A 22,419-nucleotide genomic window follows, 5' to 3' on the forward strand; every position below is an offset into this window, starting at 1 on the left:
ACCTGTTTTTATTAATTCAAGGGATGTGGGTGACGGGGGTGAGCCAGCATTTATTTCCCATCCTTAATGGTCCCTGAGAAGGTGCGAGTGAGCGAGTTCTTGAACTGCTGCAGTCCATGTAGTGTAGGTACATCCAGGGTGCTGTTACGGAAAGAGTTTCAGGATTTTGGTCCAGCAACAATGAAGGATCTGATGATATGGTATGGTTCCATGATGATGATGATATGGTTCTAAGTCAGGATGGTGAGCAGCTTGGAGGGAACTTGCAGGTGGTGGTGTTTCCAGGCATCCGAGACCAGGGGTTTGGAAGCTGCTGTCGAAGACACCTCGCCAAGTCGCTGAGGTGCATTTTGCAGATGGTACAAGAGGCTGCCTCTGTGCGCTGATGGTGAAGGGAGTGAATGGTTGTGGAAGGAGTAGCAAGTGGGGCTGCTGTGTCTTGAAGCGTATTGAGCTTCTTGAGTGTTGTTGGACTCATCCAGGCAAGTGGAGACTATTCCATTGTACCTTATCAATGATGGACAGGTTTTGGGGAATCAGGAGATGAGTTACTCATCACAGAATTCCCAACCTCAGACCTGCTTTCGTAGCTACAGTATTTATATCATAGAATCCCTACAGTACAGAAGGAGGCCATTTGGCCCATCGAGTCTGCACCAACTCTCTGACAGAGTGTCCTGCCCAGGCCCTCTCCCCCTGCCCCCACACACTCACCATGCCTAATCCATCAAACCTACACTTCTTGGGAAATCAGGGGCAATTTAGCATGGCCAATCCACCTAACCTGCACATCTTTTGACTGTGGGAGGAAACTGGAGCGCCTGGAGGAAGCCCACGCAGACACAGAGAGAATGTGCAAACTCCATAGTCAGTCAACAAGGGTTGGAATTGAACCCGGGTTCAATTCCAACCCTGGCTCTGTGAGGCAGCAATGCTAACCACTGTGCCACCATGCCAACCATATGGCTGGTACAATTCAGTTTTGGTCAATGGCAACTTCCAAGATGTTAATGGTGTGGGATTCAGCAATGCTAATGCCATTGAGTGTCTGGAGGCGAAGGTTAGAATTTCTCTTGTTGAAGATGGTCATTGCCTGGCACTTGTGTGGTGCATGTTTACTTGCCACTTATCAACCAAGCCTGGGTATTGTCCAGGTCTTGCTGCATTTGGACATGGACTGTTTCAGTATCTGAGGAGTTGCAAATGGTGCTGAACATGGTGCAGTCACCTGCAAACATCCCCACCTCTGACCTCATGATGGAGGGAAGTTCATTGATGAAGCAGCTGAAGATAGTTGGGTCTAGGACCCTGAGGAACTCCTGCAGAGATGTGCTAGAACATGAGTTGATTGACTTCCAACAATCATAACTATCTTCATTTGTTGTAGGTGTGACTACAACCGGTGGAGTGTTTTCCTTCTGATTCCGAGTGACTTCAGTTTTGGTAGGGCTCCTTATTCGATCGAATGCTGCCTTGATGATCAAGGGCAGTCACTCTCACTCTCACCCCCCACCCCCCATCCCCCCCAAGTCCAGCTCTTTTGTCCATGTTTGGACCAACCCAAACTCAGCAGGTTCTTGCTGAGTGAGCTATCACTTGATGGTCACTGTTAATAACCCATTCCATCATTTTACTGATGATCGAGAGTAGACCGAGGGGGCGGTAACTGGCTGGGTTGGATTTGTCCTGTATTTTGTGGATAGGACATGGGCAATTTTCTCTATTGTCGGGTAAATGTCAGCATTGTAACTGCATTGGAAGAGCTTAGTTCGGGGAAACGGTGAGTTCTGGAGAATAAGTCTTCAGTATTATTGCCGGAATATTGTCAGGGCAGTATCTAGTGCCTTCATCTGTTTCTTGATATCACATGGAGTGAATCGAATTGGTAGCAGGTTGGCATCTGTGATGCTGGGGACCTGAGGGGAAGGCTGAGATGGATTATCCACTCGACACTTCTGGCTGAAGCTTGTTGCAAATGCTTACTGTTGCAAATATTTATTTGGAGTGGCGAGTTATTTAATTGTCCACTAATATTCATGACTGAATGTGTCAGAACTGCAGAGCTTGGATAGATCCATTGGTTGTAGGATCGCTTAGCTCTGTCTATTGCTTGCTGTTTGGCATACAAGTAGTGTTGTGTTGCAGCTTCACCAGGTTGATACCTCAGTTTTAGGCATATCTGCTGCTGCTCCTGGCATGTCCTCCTGCAGTCTTCAATGTTCCTCTGCCTTGGTAGGAATGGTAGAGTGGGAGATACGTTGGGCCATGAGGTTACAGATCGAGGGTGAAGAGAATTCTGCTGCTGCTGATGGCCCATGGCCCCTCGTGGATGCCCAACTTTTGAGTTGCTAGATTTATTCTAAAATCTATCATATTTAGTTAATGTTAGCTGTGGCTCTGTGGGTAACACCTCTGACACAGAAAATTAATGCTTTAACCCCTACTCCAGAGAGCTGGGCACACAATCCAGGCTGCCACTCCCCAGTGCAGTGCTGAGAGAGTGCCGCACTGTTGGAGATTGCTGATGGGGCATTAAACCCAAGGGCTTTCTGACCACAACCAGTGAAACCACTTCTAAAGCGAACAAAAGTGAAGCAGTTCCTCCTTCGACGTGGCTTGCATTAACACACAGTTCGATCGGTGACAGACTCTGAACTCAACTCGCCCCCCCCCCGACCAGTTGTCATCAATGTACACAAAGCAGCCCTCCCACGGAGGGCAGTAACATTAGAGATTGGGGGGGGGGGGGGGGGGGGGGCGGGTGTTCAGCCATCCACAGCTGAGTGGTCCTTTCTGGTGAAGTCAGAGAGAATGGCAACTCTTACTAGCTGCTGGAGACCTCCGAGGCCTGTCTGTCAAAGCTGAATCCAACTGAGATGGAATGTCTTGATGTTTTAGGCAGCATTGTTGTGATAATGCGCGTGGGATATGATTTTCACAGCATTACTTTCATCCTGTTGGAACACAAAGTGTTGATTGTCTCTGCCTAGCAACCACAGCGCTCCCAATCAACAGTAAATCTAAACACAGCCAATTAAGGGAACTTTAAGAGTCACATCTGTGACGGACATCATGCTTCCCGCAGTTTCCGAATGAGACTGCTCGGCAATGCCACACAAGCAGGAATTCTGCACAGATTTCCTTGTTCCGAGAAGTGCACTTAAGGGCTGTTATCGAGGCCTATTTTGGCTTCCTGGATGATATGCGAAGCACTCCAATCATGCGCTGTTGGTCCATCTAAAACTCAGCTACCTGTATCCTAACGCGTACCATGTCAATGTTAAGCCATCACCTCCTGCAGTCATTGACTTACATTGTCTGACAATTCCTCGATTCAATAGCCTTATCTACAAAAATGTAAAGGGCCTCAATCCGTCTTCACCCTGAAACCTGCTCCAGATCTAAAACCCTCCGCAATATCTGCACCCTGCCAACTCTACTCTCTTGAAGATCTTCAAACTTAATTGCTCCACCATGAGGTTGATTGGCCATGCTAAATTGTCCGAGTTTTGAGTACTGGAGCAGAGATGTGTCGTTGCTATTACACAGGGCCTTGGTGAGGCCACACCTAGAGTACTGTGTGCCTTTTTGCCCTCCTTTTCTGAGGAAGGATGTCCTTGCTCTCCAGGGAGTGCAGCGAAGGTTTACCAGGCTGATTCCTGGGACGGCGAGACTGATGCATGAGGAGAGATTGACTAGGTTAGGATTGTTTCCGCTGGAGTTCAGAAGAATGAAGGGGGATCTCATAGAGATTTATAAAACTCTAACAGGACTAGACAGGGTAGATGCAGAGAGAATGTTCCCAGTGGTGGGGGAGTCCAGAACCAGGGGTCACAGTCTGAGGATTTGGGGTAGACCATTTAGGACAGAGATGAGGAGACATTTCTTCACCCAAAGAGTGGTGAGGCTGTGGAAATAGTTGATGCCAAAACACTGAATGTATTCAAAAGTCAGCTGGATATAGCATTTGGGGCGAATGACATCAAAGCTTATGGGGAGAAAGCAGGTTTAGGCTATTGAGTTGGACGATCAGCCATGATCGTAATGAATGGTGCAGCAGGCTTGAAGGGCCAAATGGCCTCCATCTGCTCCTAACTTCTATGTTTCTTAGTGTCAGGTAGACTAGCGGCGTAAATACGTGGAGTTACAGGGATTGGGCCTAGGTGGGATTGTTGTTGATGCAGGCTCAGGGGGCTGAATAGCCTCCTTCTGCACTATACGGATTCTATGATTCAATAATTCATTGGTGGCTGTAACTTCATCTGACTGGATCTGAAACTCTGAAGCCTTCTTTGAACCTCTCCATTTCCATAAACCTTTCTCTCCTTCAAACCTAGCTCTTTGACCAAGCTTTTGCTCCAATATCTCCTCCTGTGGTTCATTGCCAAAGTTTGTTTGAGGAAGTTGGGACATTTTATCCTGATAAAGGTGCTATATCAATGCAAGTTGTTGTTACTTAAAGTTAAAGGATCGAATCATAGTGGCTTACACATGACTGAATTCTGACAGATGAAACTTTGCCGACAGTACAATTAAGTAAAAACAAAATGAATCACTTATTTTAGACAGCTTCTTTCATGCAGTGCTCGCAATACGAGGGCAGCACAGTTCCTCTCTATTAGTTACACTTGCGAGCCACTTGCAAAATCAATGCTACCAGAGTTATAAAATTCCATAGGCATTTCCCGGCTGCTCTTCCCAACACTCACATGCAATCCGGACGTACGACTTGTGGCTCTTGGTGGTTCCGGCTGAGCTCCAAGCAACACACTGGCACCAGTAGTCCTCCGGCCCAAAGAGCTCCTCCACCTGTTGACGGGAAATCTCGATGCTCACCTCCCGGACGATGAGACCTAGCGGGTCAGAAGACATTAATTCAACTCGTTATTGCCCTTTGCAACACCAGCGCATTGTTCACATTCATGTGGCGAAATCCCACTCAGGCCCCAATCTTACAACCCCACACACTTATCTTGCTAATTCCCCTGATACTAAGAATCAAGATGTAGAGATGCCGGTGTTGGATTGGGGTAAGAAGTCTCACAACACCAGGTTAAAGTCCAACAGGTTTATTTGGTAGCACAAACTTTCAAAGTTGGGCTGTTGGACTTTAACCTGGTGTTGTGAGACTTTTTACTGTGACTAAGGGTTAATTTAGCATGGCCAATCAACCTAACCCACACATCCTTGGACTATGGGAGGAAACTGGAGCACTCGGAGGAAACCCACACAGACATGGGGAGAATATGCAAACTCCACGCAGACAGTGACCTCAGCCTGTTGCTCTGAGGCAGCAGTGCTAATCACTGTGCCACCGTGATGCCCAGTTTCCTTTAAAAGAGACTGAACACCACACCAACCATGCACTATTGGAGTCATTATAGGAACATAAGGCAGAGGAGAAGATGGTGGCACAGTGGTAATGTCATTTGACTAGTAATCCAGTGGTCCAAACTAAACATCTGGCAACATAGGTTCAAATCCCACTGCGGCATCTAGTGGAATTTAATTAATAAACCTGGACTATAACACTGGTAATGGTAACCATGGAACTACTGTGGCATGGAACTACTCTGACACTACTGTGTCAGGGGTAGGTTCTTTACCCAGAGGGTGGTGAGGGATTGGAATGCCCTGCCTGCTGCAGTTGTAAATGCGCCTAGTTTGGGGGCGTTTAAGAGGTCTGTGGACAGGTTTATGGACGAAAAGGGATTGGTTTAGGTTAGTGGGTCATTATTGTTGTTTTTTTTTAACTGGTCGGCGCAACATCGTGGGCTGAAGGGCCTGTTCTGCGCTGTAATGTTCTATGTTCTATGTTCTAAAACCCATCTGGTTCACAATTATGGTTTTAGGGAAGGAAATCTGCCATCCTTACGCAGTCTGGCCTACATATGACTCCAGAATCACATAGCAATGTGATTGACACTTTAACAGCCCTCTGAAATGGCCTAGCAAGCCACTCAGGGATAGTCAGGGATGGATAACAAATTACTTGCCATTGGTGCCCACATCCATGAAAGAGTAAAGTTTATTTACCAGTGTCTCAAGTAGGCTTAATGAAGTTACTGTGAAAACCCCCTGTTCGCCACACTGCCTCTTCAGGTACACTGAGGGAGAATTTGGCACGGCCAACGCACCTAACCAGCACGTCTTTCGGACTGTGGGGGGAAACAGGAGAACCAGAACTCCCTGCAAACAGTGCCCTGAGCTGGGAATCGAACCCGGGTCTCTGGTGATGTGAGGCAGCAATGCTAACCACCCAAAAGAGCAGGAGTGGGCCATTCAGCTATACAAACCGGTCCACCATACAATCATGGTTGATCCTATATCTCGACTCTGCCCTCCCACGCCATCCCCATAACACTTAATGCCTTTAGTATCCAAAAATCTACCATTGTGAGAGGACATAAGATCAGCCAAGCTTCTATTCCTGGGAATATTGAATTGTGGAAACCTCAATGACCATTTGCTGACAGGAGAAACCAAAGATTGTATTAGATCAAGGAAGAAATTTCCTAAGAAGTCTGAGGATTGGAAACATTTTAGAATTCAGCGAAGGAGGACCAAGGAGCTAATGAAGAAATAAAATAAATAGGGCTAAACATAAAAATGGATTGTTAAAGTGTCTGTCAGCGTGTAAAAAGGAAATGATTAGCAAAGACAAATGTGGCTACATTACAGACAGAGATAAAATTTTTAATAGGGAATAAAGAAATTTCAGAGAAAGTAATTGTAGAATCATAGAATCCTAGAGTGTAGAAGGAGACCATTCAGTCCATTGAGTCTGTACCGACCACAATCCTACCCAGGTCCCATCCCCCTAACCCCACATATTAACCCTAATAGTCTCCCTGACACTAAGAGGGAATTTAGCATGACCAATCCACCTGACCCACACGTCTCTGGAGTGTGGGAGGAAACCGGAGCACCCGGATGAAATCCACGCAGACACGGGGAGAACATGCAAACCCCACACAGGCAATGACCCAAGCCAGAAATCAAACGTGTGTCCGATAGATCAGTTGATAAATCCCCCGGACCTGATGATCTACATCCCAGCATGGAGGAAGAGGTTGAATAGTTGCGGAACAGACTCAAGGGCTTAATAGCCTCTCCCTGGCCTGTTATCTGATTTAGATAAAATAAAAGATAAAATATTTGATATAAAATTGGCTGGAGTTTGCTACATATACAACAATGAATTAGGCAGAGCATAAGACCTTTAGAAGGGAGTCTGTGGCTGGAATTCTCCAGCCTCACTTCCGGCCGGGATTCTCCAGTCCTGCTGCCGTGAATGAAGTTTTGGCTGAGTGCCAAATTCTCTGTTCTCCCTGGCAGCGGTAGCGGGGCATCTGATATAGAGAATTCCGGCCAACATGTTTGAAAGGTTTTGAACAGTATGAAGTTTCTGTATTTGTGTGGTACATGTGAACATATGCACATTCTCCCCATGTCTGCATGGGTTTCCTCCAGGTGCTCCGGTTTCCTCCCACAGTCTAAAGATGCGCGGGTCAGGTTGTTTGGCCAAGCCAAATCACCCCTTAGTGTCAGAGGCACTAGCAGGGTAAATATGTGAGGCAACAGGGACAGGGACTGGGTGGGATTGTGGTCAGTGCAGACTCGATGGGCCAAATGGCCCTCTTCTGCACTGTAGGGTTTCTATGGATTCTATTCTATGGATTAAACTTCTTACTGGAAGTTAAGTCGAGCGATTAAAGTCTATAAAGATAAAAGCAAATTGCTGGAATCCGAAAACAGAAGAGAAAACACTGGAAAATCTCAGCAGGTCTGGCAGCATCTCAGCTGACATTTCAAGTCCAGATGACCCTGTATCCCTTTGACAAAGGGTCATCTGGACTCAAAACATCAGCTCTTTTCTCTCCTTACAGATGCTGCCAGACCTGCTGAAATTTTCCAGCGTTTTCTCTTTTGAAATCTACAAAGGCTTCTTCACAATGTGACAAGTGTCCGTCATTGCTAATCAACTACTCTGACTCTGAAAATTAACATTTCCAAGTGTGGAATCTCAGTCCTTTGGACTTTAACTATTTGGCCATTGAAGAGTCTCTATTTTAAAGGTAAAACAAAATATTTACATTGGGTGGGATTCTCCCATTTGGGGAGTAAGTCCTATTGTCGCAGGGAATAAAATGAGGAATGTTTCCTCTGTGGAGGCTAGAAGGAAAACACAACATATATTCCTGCCCTAACCTCTCTAATTATGCCCCTCAGGGTGATTTATGTCATATTCTATGGTGGAGGAGGACTGATGGCACTTAGCCCACTGTCCTATCTGGGCATCATATTGAAAAGCTGCCCTTCTGTCACTGACCCACTATTGAAGAAAGAAGTGGATCTCCTGAAAATGAAGATAGATCTCCAGGAACATTATGAGGCCGGAAGATGACCTTGGCCAGGATGCTGGGTCTGGTGGATCCAGCTGTAAGCTGCTCCCCCCACCCATTCCACTGCTGTGATGTTCCGGGTTCCAGGGATGCCAGTGACCTCCATCCCAAACTCCGGAAGCCTTTGTCTGCTGAGGTCCGACATCGGCATGCCACATTGTTCCAGATGTCCTTTCCCGCTGGCGCCGTAGAGAATGGCCGTGGGTGGTCAGGGTCTATGTCTGCATCTCATTAGCAGGATGCAAATCACTACCTTGTCTGCCTACAGTGAATTTTCCTGATTTGCCATGGTGGGCACTGGCAGTGGATCCCGTGGGAGACTGAGGCTGGTGGATTACCAATTTTTGGGAATCCTGCCTAATTCCACCCCCTACCTACAGCCTGCCACCAGCAGAAAGATCTGACTGGTTGTCCCTTAGCAATTTCTGGTCGCCTCACTACAGGAAGGACGTGGAAGCTATTGAGAGGGTGCAGAGGAGATTTACAAGGATGTTGCCTGGATTGGGAGGCATGCCTTATGAAGATAGGTTGAGGGAGCTGGGACTCTTCTCCCTGGAGAGACGAAGGTTGAGAGGTGACCTGATAGAGGTTTATAAAATGTTGACAGGAATAGATAGGGTGGATTCTAGGAGGCTATTTCCCAGGGCTGAAATGGTTGCTACGAGAGGACACAGGTTTAAGGTGCAGGGAAGCAAGTACAGAGGAGATGTCAGGGGCAAGTTTTTCACTCAGAGGGTGGTGAGTGAGTGGAATCGGCTGCCGTCAGTGGTGATAGAGGCGAACTCACTGGGGTCTTTTAAAAGACTTCAGGATGAGTATATGAGATTTAGTGGGATTGGGAGTTACAGATAGTTCTATGGCTTAGTAGGTATAGATGTGATCGGCGCAACTTGTGGGCCGAAGGGCCTGTTTGTGCTGTAGTGTTCTATGTTCTATGTTAATTTAATGGCTGTCAATTGACAGTTCATAGAATCTCTACAGTGCAGGAGAAGGCCATTCAGCCCATCGAGTCTGCACTAACCACAATCCCACCCAGGCCCCATTCCCGTTACGCCCTTATGTACCCTGCTAATCCCCCTGACACGAAGGTCAATTTAGCATGACCAATCATCCCCACTCGCGCATCTTTGGATTGTGGGAAGAAACCAGAGCACCCGGAGGAAGCCTACACAGACACGGGGAGAACGTGCGGATTCCACGCAGGCAGTCACTCAAGGCTGGAATTGAACCTGGGTCCCTGGAGCTGTGAGGCAGCAGTGTTTACCACTGTGCCACCGTGCCACCCCGTTATGCCACGATTTATGTCAAATGGGTTAAAATGCAGCCAGAATATATAAGATGGACCATTCGCAAATAGGCTGATTGGTTAATGTCATTCAGAGTAAACACAATTCTATCAGGTAAGATCGGATAGAAACCTGACTTTTCTTGAACACAGAAATTCCTCAGAGGTTTTACCTGCCCAGTGATGGTGCTGAAGCCCAAAATGTCTGACTGTGTTTGAAAAAAATCCCGCTTTTATGCATAATATTCCTCCTCAACACAACATGTGTAAGAAGCTAAAAGATTGTACAGAACCCGTTGGATTACAGATGAACTATTCACAGTAAAGAGTATTTTGTATTTGATGATACTGAACTGAAGCTTAGCAGGGGATTAGGGAATTAGACTAGCATCTAGCGACTAACATGGCTTTTATCAACTCGGTTACAACTGAAGACTGTCACCACACTCGAGGGGTAATGTCAGGAAATTTAAAATTCAGGCGAGTGGAATGGGATTACAGAGCGAAGCTTGTTATATGAGTGTTTCCAATTGTATTTCAGAGATTTCAGCGCTGGCCTTTGAAAACCAAGTCAACCTCCCTCCCCTTCATCCTCTTTAATCACCAACACTAGCTTCATTCAGACAATCTTGTCAGCCTGGCCTCTGTCACTCCAGGCTCCTGAGGTTAGATTGCCCTGTTTTTTGCCCCATGTGTCGCTAGTAACCTGTCACTCCCGCAGATGCCCGAGGCCTTCCTCTTTTTTTTCGCAAACACGGCAGCCAGTTAAAGTGACCAATCCGTCTCCAAATCACAGTGCTTGCTTTTTCTCTTTAATCTTCAGTTCCACGCTTAGAGCATTCCTCTGAAGAATGCGAACTGGGGCTGTGGGACCGCGAATATCTGATTTTCACTAATAAATCCAATGGGGAATTCAAAAGAATCTTTACTCAGCAAATTATTTAAGCGGTGGAACCCGCAGTTGCGCTGAGTTCTAGGGCATGCACATATTCAAGGGGAACCTGGATAGGGGGAGTAAGGAATAGAAGGGTACACATCAACAGGATCGGATGAAGAGGGATTGGAGGAGACTCATGACAAGCACGACAAGTTGGGCCAAATTCCAAACTTGTGTCCCGTACGTTTGATATCATTCCTTCCGAAAACGGGATGTGTTGAACAAGATTTGGGATGTCCTAGGCAATGCTGTTCTGGAATGTAACAACGCTTGCCTACCCTCATCCTCTCCCCCCCCACGCCCCCTAAACCCAACTCTTGTCCCACCCCCACCCCCACCCCCCGACCATCATTGGACACTTAACAGAGAGGAAAGTCATCAAATTGCTTTGAATAAATCCACCTCTTTACCACCATGATGCCACCTAGTACTAGCTGAGCAAACATGTCCTCTTGTTGGGAAGACCTAAACCCGTAGGGGGATCTTACCAGAAATTGGCAAAGTGTCAGTTCTGGTGAGAAAACTGGTGTGAAACTCGTCAGCTTCTCTAGTTTGTTTCCTCTCCAGATCTTGACACATTAATACCTTAAGCAAAAGAGCGAGCGTGGCTGATGCCATCACTCGGGATGGGGGGTGGAAGGAGTGGGGAGTTTGTGAGGAGGAGGGGTGGTGACTGCAGCCGGGAACAGATCCCATGGAGATCAGGGTGTCCTCTCTTAAAAAGAAAAAAGCTCCCTCCCCACTTTCCTACCCCTACCCCACCCCCGACTCCCCCAACAAACATGGAGGCATCTGGGGTCCTCACCCCCACGGCCACAACTAACCTGGGGCTGTCCACTCGTTCCCCCACTGACACCCCACGCCTTCAGTGTCTGCACCCACCCATCTCACCACCACCACCACCACAAACAGATGTCCAACCCCCCCAAACCCCCTCCGCATATGGGTTCACCCCTGACACTGGCCTCCCAACACTGCTGGGCACCGTCATGTTGGCACACTCTGGGCCAGTGCCAGGGCCGTGCCTGTTTATATGTGCCTCTCCCCTGGGGGCTATACTGACCATTGTACGCCCACAGGGATCCCCCTCAATAGGTTCACATTTGGGTGAATCTATTGTAAATCTTGTGATGGGGGTGGGGTAGTATTTGGCCTGTGGGGAGGGGAGGGGAGGGAGGTGGTGTGTTATTCAAATTTGATTGATTAAAATAAGGTTGACACCAATATGGGCGTGACCCTGATTAAGTCACCAATAAGGGGCGGGGAAATCAGGATTTCGGGATTGAGATTTGCGATTTCCAGTTTTTTCTGGATTTTGGGCCTTTCCAGCAATCTCACGCACGGAGAGTGGAGGCTCTGGATCCTGCCCACTGTCTCCAGCTTTCGCTCCAAATTTCATTCCTAACCTACTTAACTCCATTAGATCAGACTGATTGCCCTGTTTTTTGCCCCCTGTGTCGAAAGTAATCATATCTGATCTCATGATGAACTTCTAACCACATTCCTGCACCATCACAAAGATCACCAATTTCCACCTTTATAATATCACCGGATTGCACCTACACCTCAGCCTATCTGTTACTGGAAATTTCATAACTGCCTTTGCTGCTTCTATACTTAACTAATAGGGTGGCACGGTGGTTAGCACTGCTGCCTCAGAGTGCGAGGGACCTGGGTTCAATTCCGGCTTGTTTGTGCGGAGTTTGCACATTCTCACTGTGTCTGCGTGGGTTTCCTCCGGGTGCTCCGGTTTGCTCCCACACTCCAAAGATGTGTGGGTTAGGTTGATTGGCCATGCTAAATTGCCCCCTAGTATCAGGGGGTTTAGCAGGGTAAATATTTGGGGCTATGGAAATAGGGCCTAGGTGGGATTGTGGTTGGTGCAGAATTGATGGGCTGAATGGCCTCCTTTTGCACTGTAGGGATTCTATGATTCTATAATCCATTGCACCCGTGGCTGGCTTCCCAGCTCCTACACTGGGAATTCGATGTCCATATTTGCCCCAAGTCCTGTTCACCTATTATCTTTATACTTGTTAACCTACACTGGCTCCCAGTCAAAAAGGTCCTTGATTAGAAATTATCACTGTTTTCGAATCCCTCGCTATCACCGCCCCCCCCCCCTTTGTCTACAATCTTCTCCAGCCCCACAACCCACTGAGATATCTGCACATACCCAATCCTGGCCTCTAAGGCATCCACAATAGTAGCTGTTTCCCCACTGTGGAAGTGCCTTTAGCTGCCTGAAGCTTGATCTTGGAAATTCCCTCCCTAAACAACCCCCTGCTTTGTTATCTCTCTCTCTCTCTGTCTCTCTCTCTTGAGTCTCCCTCTTTCTCTCTGTCTGTCTCTCTCTCCAGTTAAACCACTCCTTAAAATCAGCCTCCAGCCTCTAGCTGCTTCATGTCATCTTCTGCGGCTCAGTGTCCAATTTTGCTTTGCAATGCACCATCGAAGCACCTTGGGATGTTTCGTCATGCTTGAGGTGCTATATCAATGTAAATTGTTGTCATCGCCGCTGCCTTGGTTGGTGGCATTGAAAAGAAAATTGGCATCTCCTCAAACAATGACTTGTAAAAGGAAGTGGAGATACCGGGCGTTGGACTGGGGCGGACACAATAAGAAGTCATGTGATTAAGGGGCAGAGCTCCTAAAACTCCTGATTTCAAATAAACTCGTTGGTGTTGTGGGATTTCTTATTGTCAGATGAAGTGCACTTTGCAAATCTCACGCAACAGACCCCAAGGAGCTCGGAATGCAGGAGCAAGTAGTGGAGGTGAGATGTGGCAACCTGTGAACAGCCAAACCGTTCCGGTATTCCATTCCCTCGCAGACACGGCAGTGAATTACTAAGAACTAAGAAAGGATATTATTAAATTGGTAGGAGTGCAGAAAAGATTTACTAGGATGTTATCAGGGCTTGATGGTTTGAGTTATAAGGAGAGGCTGGATAGACTGGGACTTTTTCTCTTAAGTGTAGGAAGTTTAGGGTGCTCTATAAAATAATGAGGGGCATAGATCAGCTAGACAGTCAATATCTTTTCCCAAAGGTAGGGGAGTCTAAAACTAGAGGGCGTAGGTTTAAGGTGACAGGGGAGAGATACAAAAGGGTCCAGAGGGGCAATTTTTTCACACTGAGAGTGGCGCGTGTCTGGAACAAGTTGACAGAGGTAGTAGTAGAGGCAGGTACAATTCTGTCTTTTAAAAAGCGTTTAGACAGTTACATGGGTACGATGGGCATAGAGGGATATGGGCCAAATGCAGGCAATTGGGATTAGCTTTGCGGTTAAAAGAAAGGGGCGGCATGGACAGGTTGGGCTGAAGGGCCTATTTCCATGTTGGTAAACCTCAACGGTTCCAACTCCTCCTAAGCAGCTCTCCGGGTCTATTAGCTGAGAAAACAGCAACACAATTTTCAACCATGATAGGAAGACAGGCAAAGACTCTAACTGCACACATTATTTTGATTTGAAATATTCAGACTTCCGCCACAGAAGAATATAATCAAAAAGAATGTCAGATTGTGCGTGGTGTGATATTCAGGATAATGGACTGCTCAGCACCACAGTTCTCTCAGACACCGAGACAATTGCTATGTTAACCTGACACCAAAAACGCACAAGAATCCGGCTCAATTGCTCTGTGGAGCAACTGAATGTCGAGGTTGCGATAAAGTCTTTAACTCCCTTTTAAGCTGCCTCACATTATTTACAATGTGCACACACAGACTGGCTGCAGAACCAACTGCAACGCTGGGGCAGAACTCGTTGACAAAATAGCACTCTGTTTAAATGGCTTTGAATGATGCGCGGCACAGTGGTTAGCACTCACAGCGCCAGGGACCCAGGTTCGAATCCCGGCTTGGGTCGCTGTCTGGGTGGAGTTTACACATTCTCCCCTTGTCTGCGTGGGTTTCCCCCGGGCGCTCCAGTTTCCTCCCACATTCTGAAAGATGTGTAGGTTAGGGGGATTAGTGGGGTAAATATGTGGGGTTATGGGGATAAGGCGTGGGTAAGATGCTCTGTCAGAGAGCTGGTGCAGGCTTGATGGGCTGAATGGCCAACTTCTGCACAGTAGGGATTCTATGAATTGTCCAAATTTCCTTTTCCCTGGTTAGAACATAATATAACATAAGAAATAGGAGCAGGAGTAGGCCATCCAGCCCTTCGAGCCTGCCCCGCCATTCAATAAGATCATGGCTGATCTGAAGTGGATCAGTTCCACTTTCTTGCTTTCTCCTGTTCTTCTGTTTCTTTCCCAATCAGGTTAAGGAGAGAGACTGGTCCAGTCGTTCACTGAGATCCCACATGCCTGATTGCTGTAGACGCACTGCCATCAGCTCACACTCCAGATAAGTTGCAGCAACAAAACTCGTTGAGTACATTGGTGAAGGAAAATGTTTAAACACTGGGATGGGTTGTGAGGTGCGCAGTAAGACCTGGGCCATTATTTCTGAATGAGCTTGTAGCAATGACACTGCAGTCATCAACACCTCATGTTAACTTCATTCATGGCAGTAGGCTTTCAGTAACACTGCAATGGAGTTACTGTGAAAATCCCCTAGTTCATAGAATCATAGAAACCCTACAATGCAGAAAGAGGCCATTCGGCCCATTGCATCTGCACCAACCACAATCCTACCCAGGCCCTACCCCCATATCCCTATATACTTTACCCGCTAACCCCTCTAACCTACACATCTCAGGACACTAAAGGGCAATTTTAATGTGGCCAATCAACCTAACCTGCACATTTTTGGACTGTGGGAGGAAACCGGAGCACTCGGACGAAACCCACGCAGACACGAGGAGAATGTGCAAACTCCACACAGACAGTGACCCAAGCCGGGAATCAAACCCAGGTCCCTGGAGCTGTGAAGCAGCAGTGCTAACCACTGTGCTACTGTGCTGCCCTAAACTGCCACACTCCGGCGCCTGTTCGGGTACACTGAAGGACAATTTAGCATGGCCAATGCACCCTAACCAGCACGTCTTTCAGACTGAGGGAGGAAACTGGAACACCCGGAGGAAACCCAGGCAGACAACAGGGAGAATGTGCAAACTCCACAGTGACCCAAGCCGGGAATCGAACCCGGGTCCCTGGCACTGTGAGGCAGCAGTGCTAACCACTGTGCCACCGTGCCGCCCCTTATGAATGTCAGGTCCCATTTGAAACTTTTGGCAGAAGGAAATAGATGAAAGAATTGCAAAAACATCGCCCGGTAAAGTTTACAGAACATCCCACGAGATGAGCTTGCATCAGTGAATAATTTGAAGGGAGTAATCTAATCTTGGACTTCAAATGGCAGTTAGAAATGCTGAAGGTTGGCCCTGGTGGTTTGGGCTGATATCTGAACCTCCCTCAATTAGATTGCAGGCTTGTAATTGCCCAAGCTATTTGTTACATCTCATTAAATCGGTGACTGGTGCTGTGTGCTGCACAGTGAACTCACAGCTCTGCTGGTTAGAGCCAATGCTGTGGGAGAATGATGAGCAAAGCCCGGCCTTGATGAGTGCTGCACACTGCACAAGCTCATTGACAGGATTCCTCAGAGCAATGCAAAGAGCTCCAACCACCATACAATGGGTAAGAAATTGGGCGTACCAAGTTTTGGGCAGAAGTGGGGTTGTCGACCCTCCTGGACCACCCCAGGCTTCCTATGTTTTGAGGACTGGATCTCTGGGCTTCTTGTGCGAGAAAAATCCAGGATGGACGTTAAAAAGGTGTGTTTTTTTAAAATTTTCTTCAATCACTTTGGCGTACTAGACATGAGGGAGGCGGGGTGGAGAAAGGCTATTTGATTGAGAGTCAGGAATCATCCAATCAGGCTATAGGCCAAGTGCTGGTAGATGGAATTAGGTGGGAGTTCAGGTGTCAGTGCGGACTCGATGGGCCGAAGGGTCTCTTCTGTAAAGTATGATTCTATGGTTCTATAATATGAAGGGTTCCTGATTGGCTGTGGGAAGGCGGGGCACGGTGAGGATGAGACTGTTCATAAAGGTTTACAGTTGGAAACAGGCCCTTCGGCCCAACTTGTCCATGCCACCCTTTTATTTTACCACTAATTTAGTCTCACTTTACGTTTAACTCACTCTGCCACTCCAGCTCCCTTATCAAGACATGTCAACATCCATTTGGAAAGAAGCAATTTCAGTTGCTCTTGAAGGATGGACAGGTGAGAGACATGGTTATCCAAGTGAACCTAAATCTGAGTCTTGCCACTAACTTGGAGCCCAGAATTGGGCCTATCATCTTACACCTCATATCTGACTCATAAGCCTATTTAATTAGACACTACAGCAATAGCAGAGCCTTCCAAAATCTATCCAAATTGGAAACCAAGATAAAAAAACCTTTTGCTTTTCATTGCCGTAAACCATAGAATCATAGAATCCCTACCGTTCAGAAGGTGGTCTTTTAGCCTATCGAGTCTGCACTGACTCTCTGACAGAGTATCTTACCCAGGCCTTCTCCACCACTCTATCCCCATAAACTTACACATTTACCATGGCTAAGCCATTTGGGGCGGCACGGTGGTTAGCTCTGCTGCCTGATAGCTCCGCTGCCTTATAGCTCCAGGGACCTGGGTTCGATTCCCAGGTTGGATCACCACGACACCCATTTTAAATTCCCCTTAAATGAACAGCCCCCGGACTCCTCCTTTCTCATTTTGCACGAAACTCTCAAAGCAATTTAAGACAAGGAGATAGCTACCTACTTCACCCTTGTAGTGAACGTGGAGTTTGCACGTTCTCCCCGTGTCTGCATGGGTTTCCTCTGGGTGCTCCGCTTCTCTCCCACTGTCCAAAGATGGATTGGCCATGACAAATTGCCCCTTAGTGTCCCGGGATGCGTAGGTTAGCTGAATAAATATGTGTGGCTATGGGGATAGGTCCTGGGTGGGTTTGTTGGTGCAGGCCCAATGGGCCGAATGGCCTCCTTCTGCACTGTAGGGATCCTATGATCTTATCTACACATCTTGGGACACTAAGGGTCAATTTAGTGCCCCTAAATTTAGTTTAGGGGCAAATAATACTTCATTTCTTTGAAACATACGAAGTAAACATGTTGCTTGAGTCAGTTTCTTGCTGCTCTCACTACAAGAGTGAAATAGGCAGCTATCTCCTTGTCTTAAATTGCTTTGAGGGTTCCATGTAAAATGAGAAAGGAGAAGCCCTGGTGCTGTTCATTTAAGGGGAATTTGAAATGGGTGTCTTAGTGACCCAGGCATCTGGCAGTTAGTAACGTGACTCCATCTCCTCAGCTCAGCATTCATAGGTTCAAATAGCTTGGTTGGCACATGAAGGACATTTATGAATTATGAGGCTCCCTGAGTATTGTTAGTGCATTAGCAACCTGCAGAGGTAACTGTTGGAACCTTCTTTATTGTGCAGAACCCCGAGTCACCAAAACTTTGCAGATTCCGCTATGCTTTTTGCATTTTGCAGTTGCTGTCCTGTAAACAGAGGGTCATCAGACCCTCCAGGGTAGTCGTGGAGTGACCAGGAGCAAAAACCAATCCCTCAGTCACTTGGTAGCAATGAACTTGATTATTGCTGAAGAGAGACATGTTGCCAAAGTTTTTCATCTTGCACTCATCAGGACAAATGTAAGAATGTCAACTTTCAAACGATCACAAAAACTTATACTACAGGAAAAATGGGTGCTGATTGGTTGGCAAGTTGACTGCGGCATTACCAGGGAGGAAGCAACAGGGATGAGAAAGTTTCCCGTGTCTACTACTTCACAAACAAACAGGAAATTTCTCCCTGTTATCCTGCTCTATACTTCTCCCTCATCCAATATCATTAAGCCAGATTAGACTGGTCATCTAGGACCTGACTGTATGCAAACTGACTGTTGCGTTTCTCTATATTAGAATACTAACATTTTAAAAGTATTTGATTAGCTTATCTTACCCAGGCCCTCTTCCTGCACCCTACTCCTATAACCACACACATTTCCCATGGCTAATCGCCCTAACCTACTCACCTTGGGACACAAAGAGGTAATTTAGCATGACCAATCCACCTAATCTGCACATCTTTGCACTGTGGGAGGAAACCAGAGCGTCCGGAAGAAACCCACGCAGACACGGGTAGAATGTGCAAACTCTGCACAGTGATCTAACCTGGGAATTAAATTCAGGTCCCTGGTGCTGTGAGGCAGCAGTACTAACCACCATGCCACCTCTTGTGTTCACACCGTACTGACTTCCTCACACGCATTGCGTTATAACCTGACAGATACTTCTTTCAAATTTACCCACACCACAATATATTGCAGGCATGATGAAAAGAAGAAGAAGTGGGAACTCTACTTCCCCTCTTGGAAGATACTTGGTGAACATGACAGATTGCGACCCCAGTTTAGAACTGCGCTGGTTGCCGGTGAGCACACTATTTTCGCGATCTACTAACGGCACAGCAAGGTCGGAAAATCACTCCCTATGTTTTTCAACAATGGATGGGATCAGATATCTGTGCTTTCGAGTTCATCCAGAGGATAAACTCAAATCTTTTGACATACGACTAGAAAGTGGTGTGATCAAACATTTTGGGAACAGCAGATGTGGTCTCACATTAGATGTTGAAGCACCTGATTCAAACAGATTGCTCATTATTTCTTTAGAGGAGAGAAACAGCTTAACTGTAATAGTTCAGCTATTTTACTTTCGCGCATCTTCATCTGAATATAGTCACCCTCTGATTAGATTTTACAGCAATTAGCTGCCAAGCTGTAATACGTTACCGGAGGGTTGGGAAGGTAACAGAAGGGTAAACCATTCATGGGACATGACAGACTGTGGGTTTGATGCTACTATTCGCATCTAACAGAGACAGGGCTGAGGGGAGAGCTGATGGAGGGCTTTACAACAATGAAAGGGTTTCCTAGGGTAAGAGTGTAAAAGTTTCCATGTTTTCTACAGAGTGAACCGATACATAAGAACATAGGAACTAGGAGCAGGAGTAGGCTATCTGGCCCCTCGAGCCTGCTCTGTCATTCAATAAAATCATGGTTGATCTTTTCGTGGATTCAGCTCTACTTCTCCACCTGCTCACCATAACCCTTAATTCCTTTACTGTTTGAAAATCTTTCTATCCTTGCCTTAAAAACATTCAATGAGGTAGCCTCAACTGCTTCACAGGGCAGGGAATTCCACAGATTCACAACCCTTTGTAAGAAGAAGTTCCTCCTCAACTCAGTCCTAAATCTGCTCCCCCTTATTTTGAGGCCATGCCTCCTAGTTCTGGTTTCACTTGCCATTGGAAACAACCTTCCTGCTTCTATCTTATCTATTCCCTTCATAATCTTGTATGTTGCTATAAAATCTTCCCTCATTCTTCTAAATTCCAATAAGCACAATCCCCGCCTACTCAGTCTCTCCTCATAAGCCAATCCCTTCAACTCTGGAATCAACCTAGTGAATCTCCTCTGCACTCCCTTCAGTGCCAGTATATCTTTTCTCAAATAAGGAGACCAAAACTGTACACAGTAGGAAGTACCACGCCATTGTGGCCTTGGGGTCAGTGATGCCAGCTGTACTTCAGTTGGCACCCACAAGTCGGAAGATTGTGGGTTCAATTCCTGCTCCAGAATCAACGTGCAAAATCTAAGCTGACACTCCTCACTGCAATATTGAGGGAGTGCTGCACTGTCAGAGGTGCATTCTTTCAGCTGGAGACATTACAATGAAGCCCTCTTTGTTGAACGTAGAATATCTTATGGCATTACTTCAAAGTTCTCTTTGGTGTCCTGGGCCAATATTTAACATCATATTTATTAGGTGGGTGGCATGGTGGCACAGTGGTTAATACTGCTGCCTCACTGTGCCAGGGACCCAGGTTCAATTCCGGCCTCGGGTCATTGTCTGTGAGGACTTTGCATGTTCTCCCCGTGTCTGCGTGGGTTTCTTCCAGGTGCTCTGGTTTCCTATCACAATCCAACTATGTGCGGGTTAGGTAGATTGGCCATGTGAATTTAATCCTTGCGTCAGGGGGATTATCAGGGTAACTGTGTGGGGTTACGGGGATTGTGATGCAGACTCGACGGGCTGAATAGCCTCCTCCTGCACTGCGGGGATTCTATGATTCGATGATCACAGAAGCTGACAATCTGGTTGCTATTACATGGTTGTCTGTGGGACCCTGTGATGAGTAAATTGCTGTGTTTCCTACTCCACAACATTTCAAGTGAACTTCATCGGCTGCAAAGTGCCTGAGAATGTTCTGAGGTTGTGAAAAGCAATACAGAAATGCAAGTTATTTATCTTGCAAGAGGAGAAACAGCAACTTGTGAGACAATGGCTGATGACAATACATGAATGAAGACCCACCAGAGGTGTCGTCCACATGTTCCATGGTGCTGTGCTCCTTCTGATGAACCCACTCGCTGTTGCACTTGAAGTAGATCTGGGTGGCAGGGGTAGCCTTGCAGTACAGGTTCACCGGCTTATTCTTCACAATGTACGCATCCCTGGGCTCAATCAGGAAATGGGGCAGGGGCTCCGGAGGATCGGACGGGAAGAATTCGGGAAGTTCCCCAAAGATGTCATCTTCTGCAGGCAACAAAGAAAGAGGCAAATTCAGGGTGAGAAATGGATTCAGGATGCAGGATATTCCACCCATCACATTTAACCTAGCATTGTACCACAGTCCAGTAAAACATGGAATCCACCTGCATTCATTTCATTCTCATAGAGTAATAATAAATCATATACTAATACAGCAAGAAAGGAGGACATTCAGTCCGTCAGGTCTGTGCAGGCTTGACAGAGTGATTCAATTCATTATGTTACCCTGTCTGGCCTCTGCAACTTTGCAAAGTTTTCCCTCTTCAAGTTTCTCCCTCATGGCTGAATAAAAAAACCCCTATTCAGGTTCTTCTGCCCATTTTTTATTCAATCGTGGGTTGCTGGCTGGACCAGCATTTATTGCCCATCCCTAGTTGCCCTTGAACTGAGTGGCTTGCTCAGCAACTTCAGGGAGTCATTGCTGTGACTCTGGAGTCACATGTTGGCCAGGCCGGGTAAGGACGGCAGATTTCCTTCCCTGGGGGACATGAGCGAACAAATTATCTTAAATCTGTGTCCTTTGGTTGCTGACCCCTCTTGCCAATCAGATGCATCACCCCCTATTTACTCTACTAATGTCCCCTTATGATTTTGAATGCTTCAGTTAAATCTCCCCTTAACCTACCCTGCTCTGGTGTTTGCAAACACATAATTTGAGGGGAACTATTCCTTTTCTTGCATGAGGGCATGTCCACTACGATTCTCACCAACTTTTACAGATGCACCATAGAAAGCATCCTTTCTGGTTGCATCACAGCTTGGTATGGGCTCCTGCTCTGCCCAAGACCGCAAGGAACTACAAATGGTTGTGATTGAAGCCCAGTCCATCATGCAAACCAGCCTCCCATCGATAGCGTCTGTCCACACTTCCCGCTGCCTTGGAAAAGCAGCCAGTATAGTTAAGGTCCCCAAGCACCACAGACATATTCTCTTCCACCTTTTACCGTTGGAAAAAAGATACAAAAGTCCAAGACCATGTACCAACCGACTCCTTCCCTCCTGCCATCAGATTTTTGAATGGACTTATTCTGCATTAAGTTGATCTTTCTCTACACTCTACCTATGACTGTAACACTACATTCTGCACCCTTTCCTTTCCTACTCTACGAACGGTATGTTTTGTCTGTATAGCATGAAAGAAACAATACTTTTCACTGTATACGAATACATGTGACAAAAATAAATCAAAATCAAATCAAATCCGCAACCTCTTCCCACA

The 22,419-nt window shown here is 46.7% G+C and overlaps 1 protein-coding gene across 1 annotated transcript in view; it reads right to left on the reverse strand.

Moving 5' to 3' along the window:
• Positions 1 to 4,662: 4,662 nt before the first annotated feature.
• LOC145342627 (netrin receptor UNC5C-like) overlaps positions 4,663 to 22,419 on the reverse strand; it is a 237,916-nt gene continuing 220,159 nt past the window's right edge. Inside the window, exons 2-3 of the mRNA XM_080188206.1 lie at positions 20,964 to 21,185; positions 4,663 to 4,853 (exon numbers count right to left, since the gene is read on the reverse strand). Of these exons, the coding sequence (XP_080044332.1) occupies positions 4,663 to 4,853; positions 20,964 to 21,185 (413 nt within the window). The remainder of the gene's footprint in view (positions 4,854 to 20,963; positions 21,186 to 22,419) is intronic.

The sequence above is a fragment of the Carcharhinus amblyrhynchos genome, chromosome 1 (genome assembly GCF_965287045.1).
Source record: "Carcharhinus amblyrhynchos chromosome 1, sCarAmb.v2.hapA, whole genome shotgun sequence".
NCBI classification, from domain to species: Eukaryota; Metazoa; Chordata; class Chondrichthyes; order Carcharhiniformes; family Carcharhinidae; genus Carcharhinus; species Carcharhinus amblyrhynchos.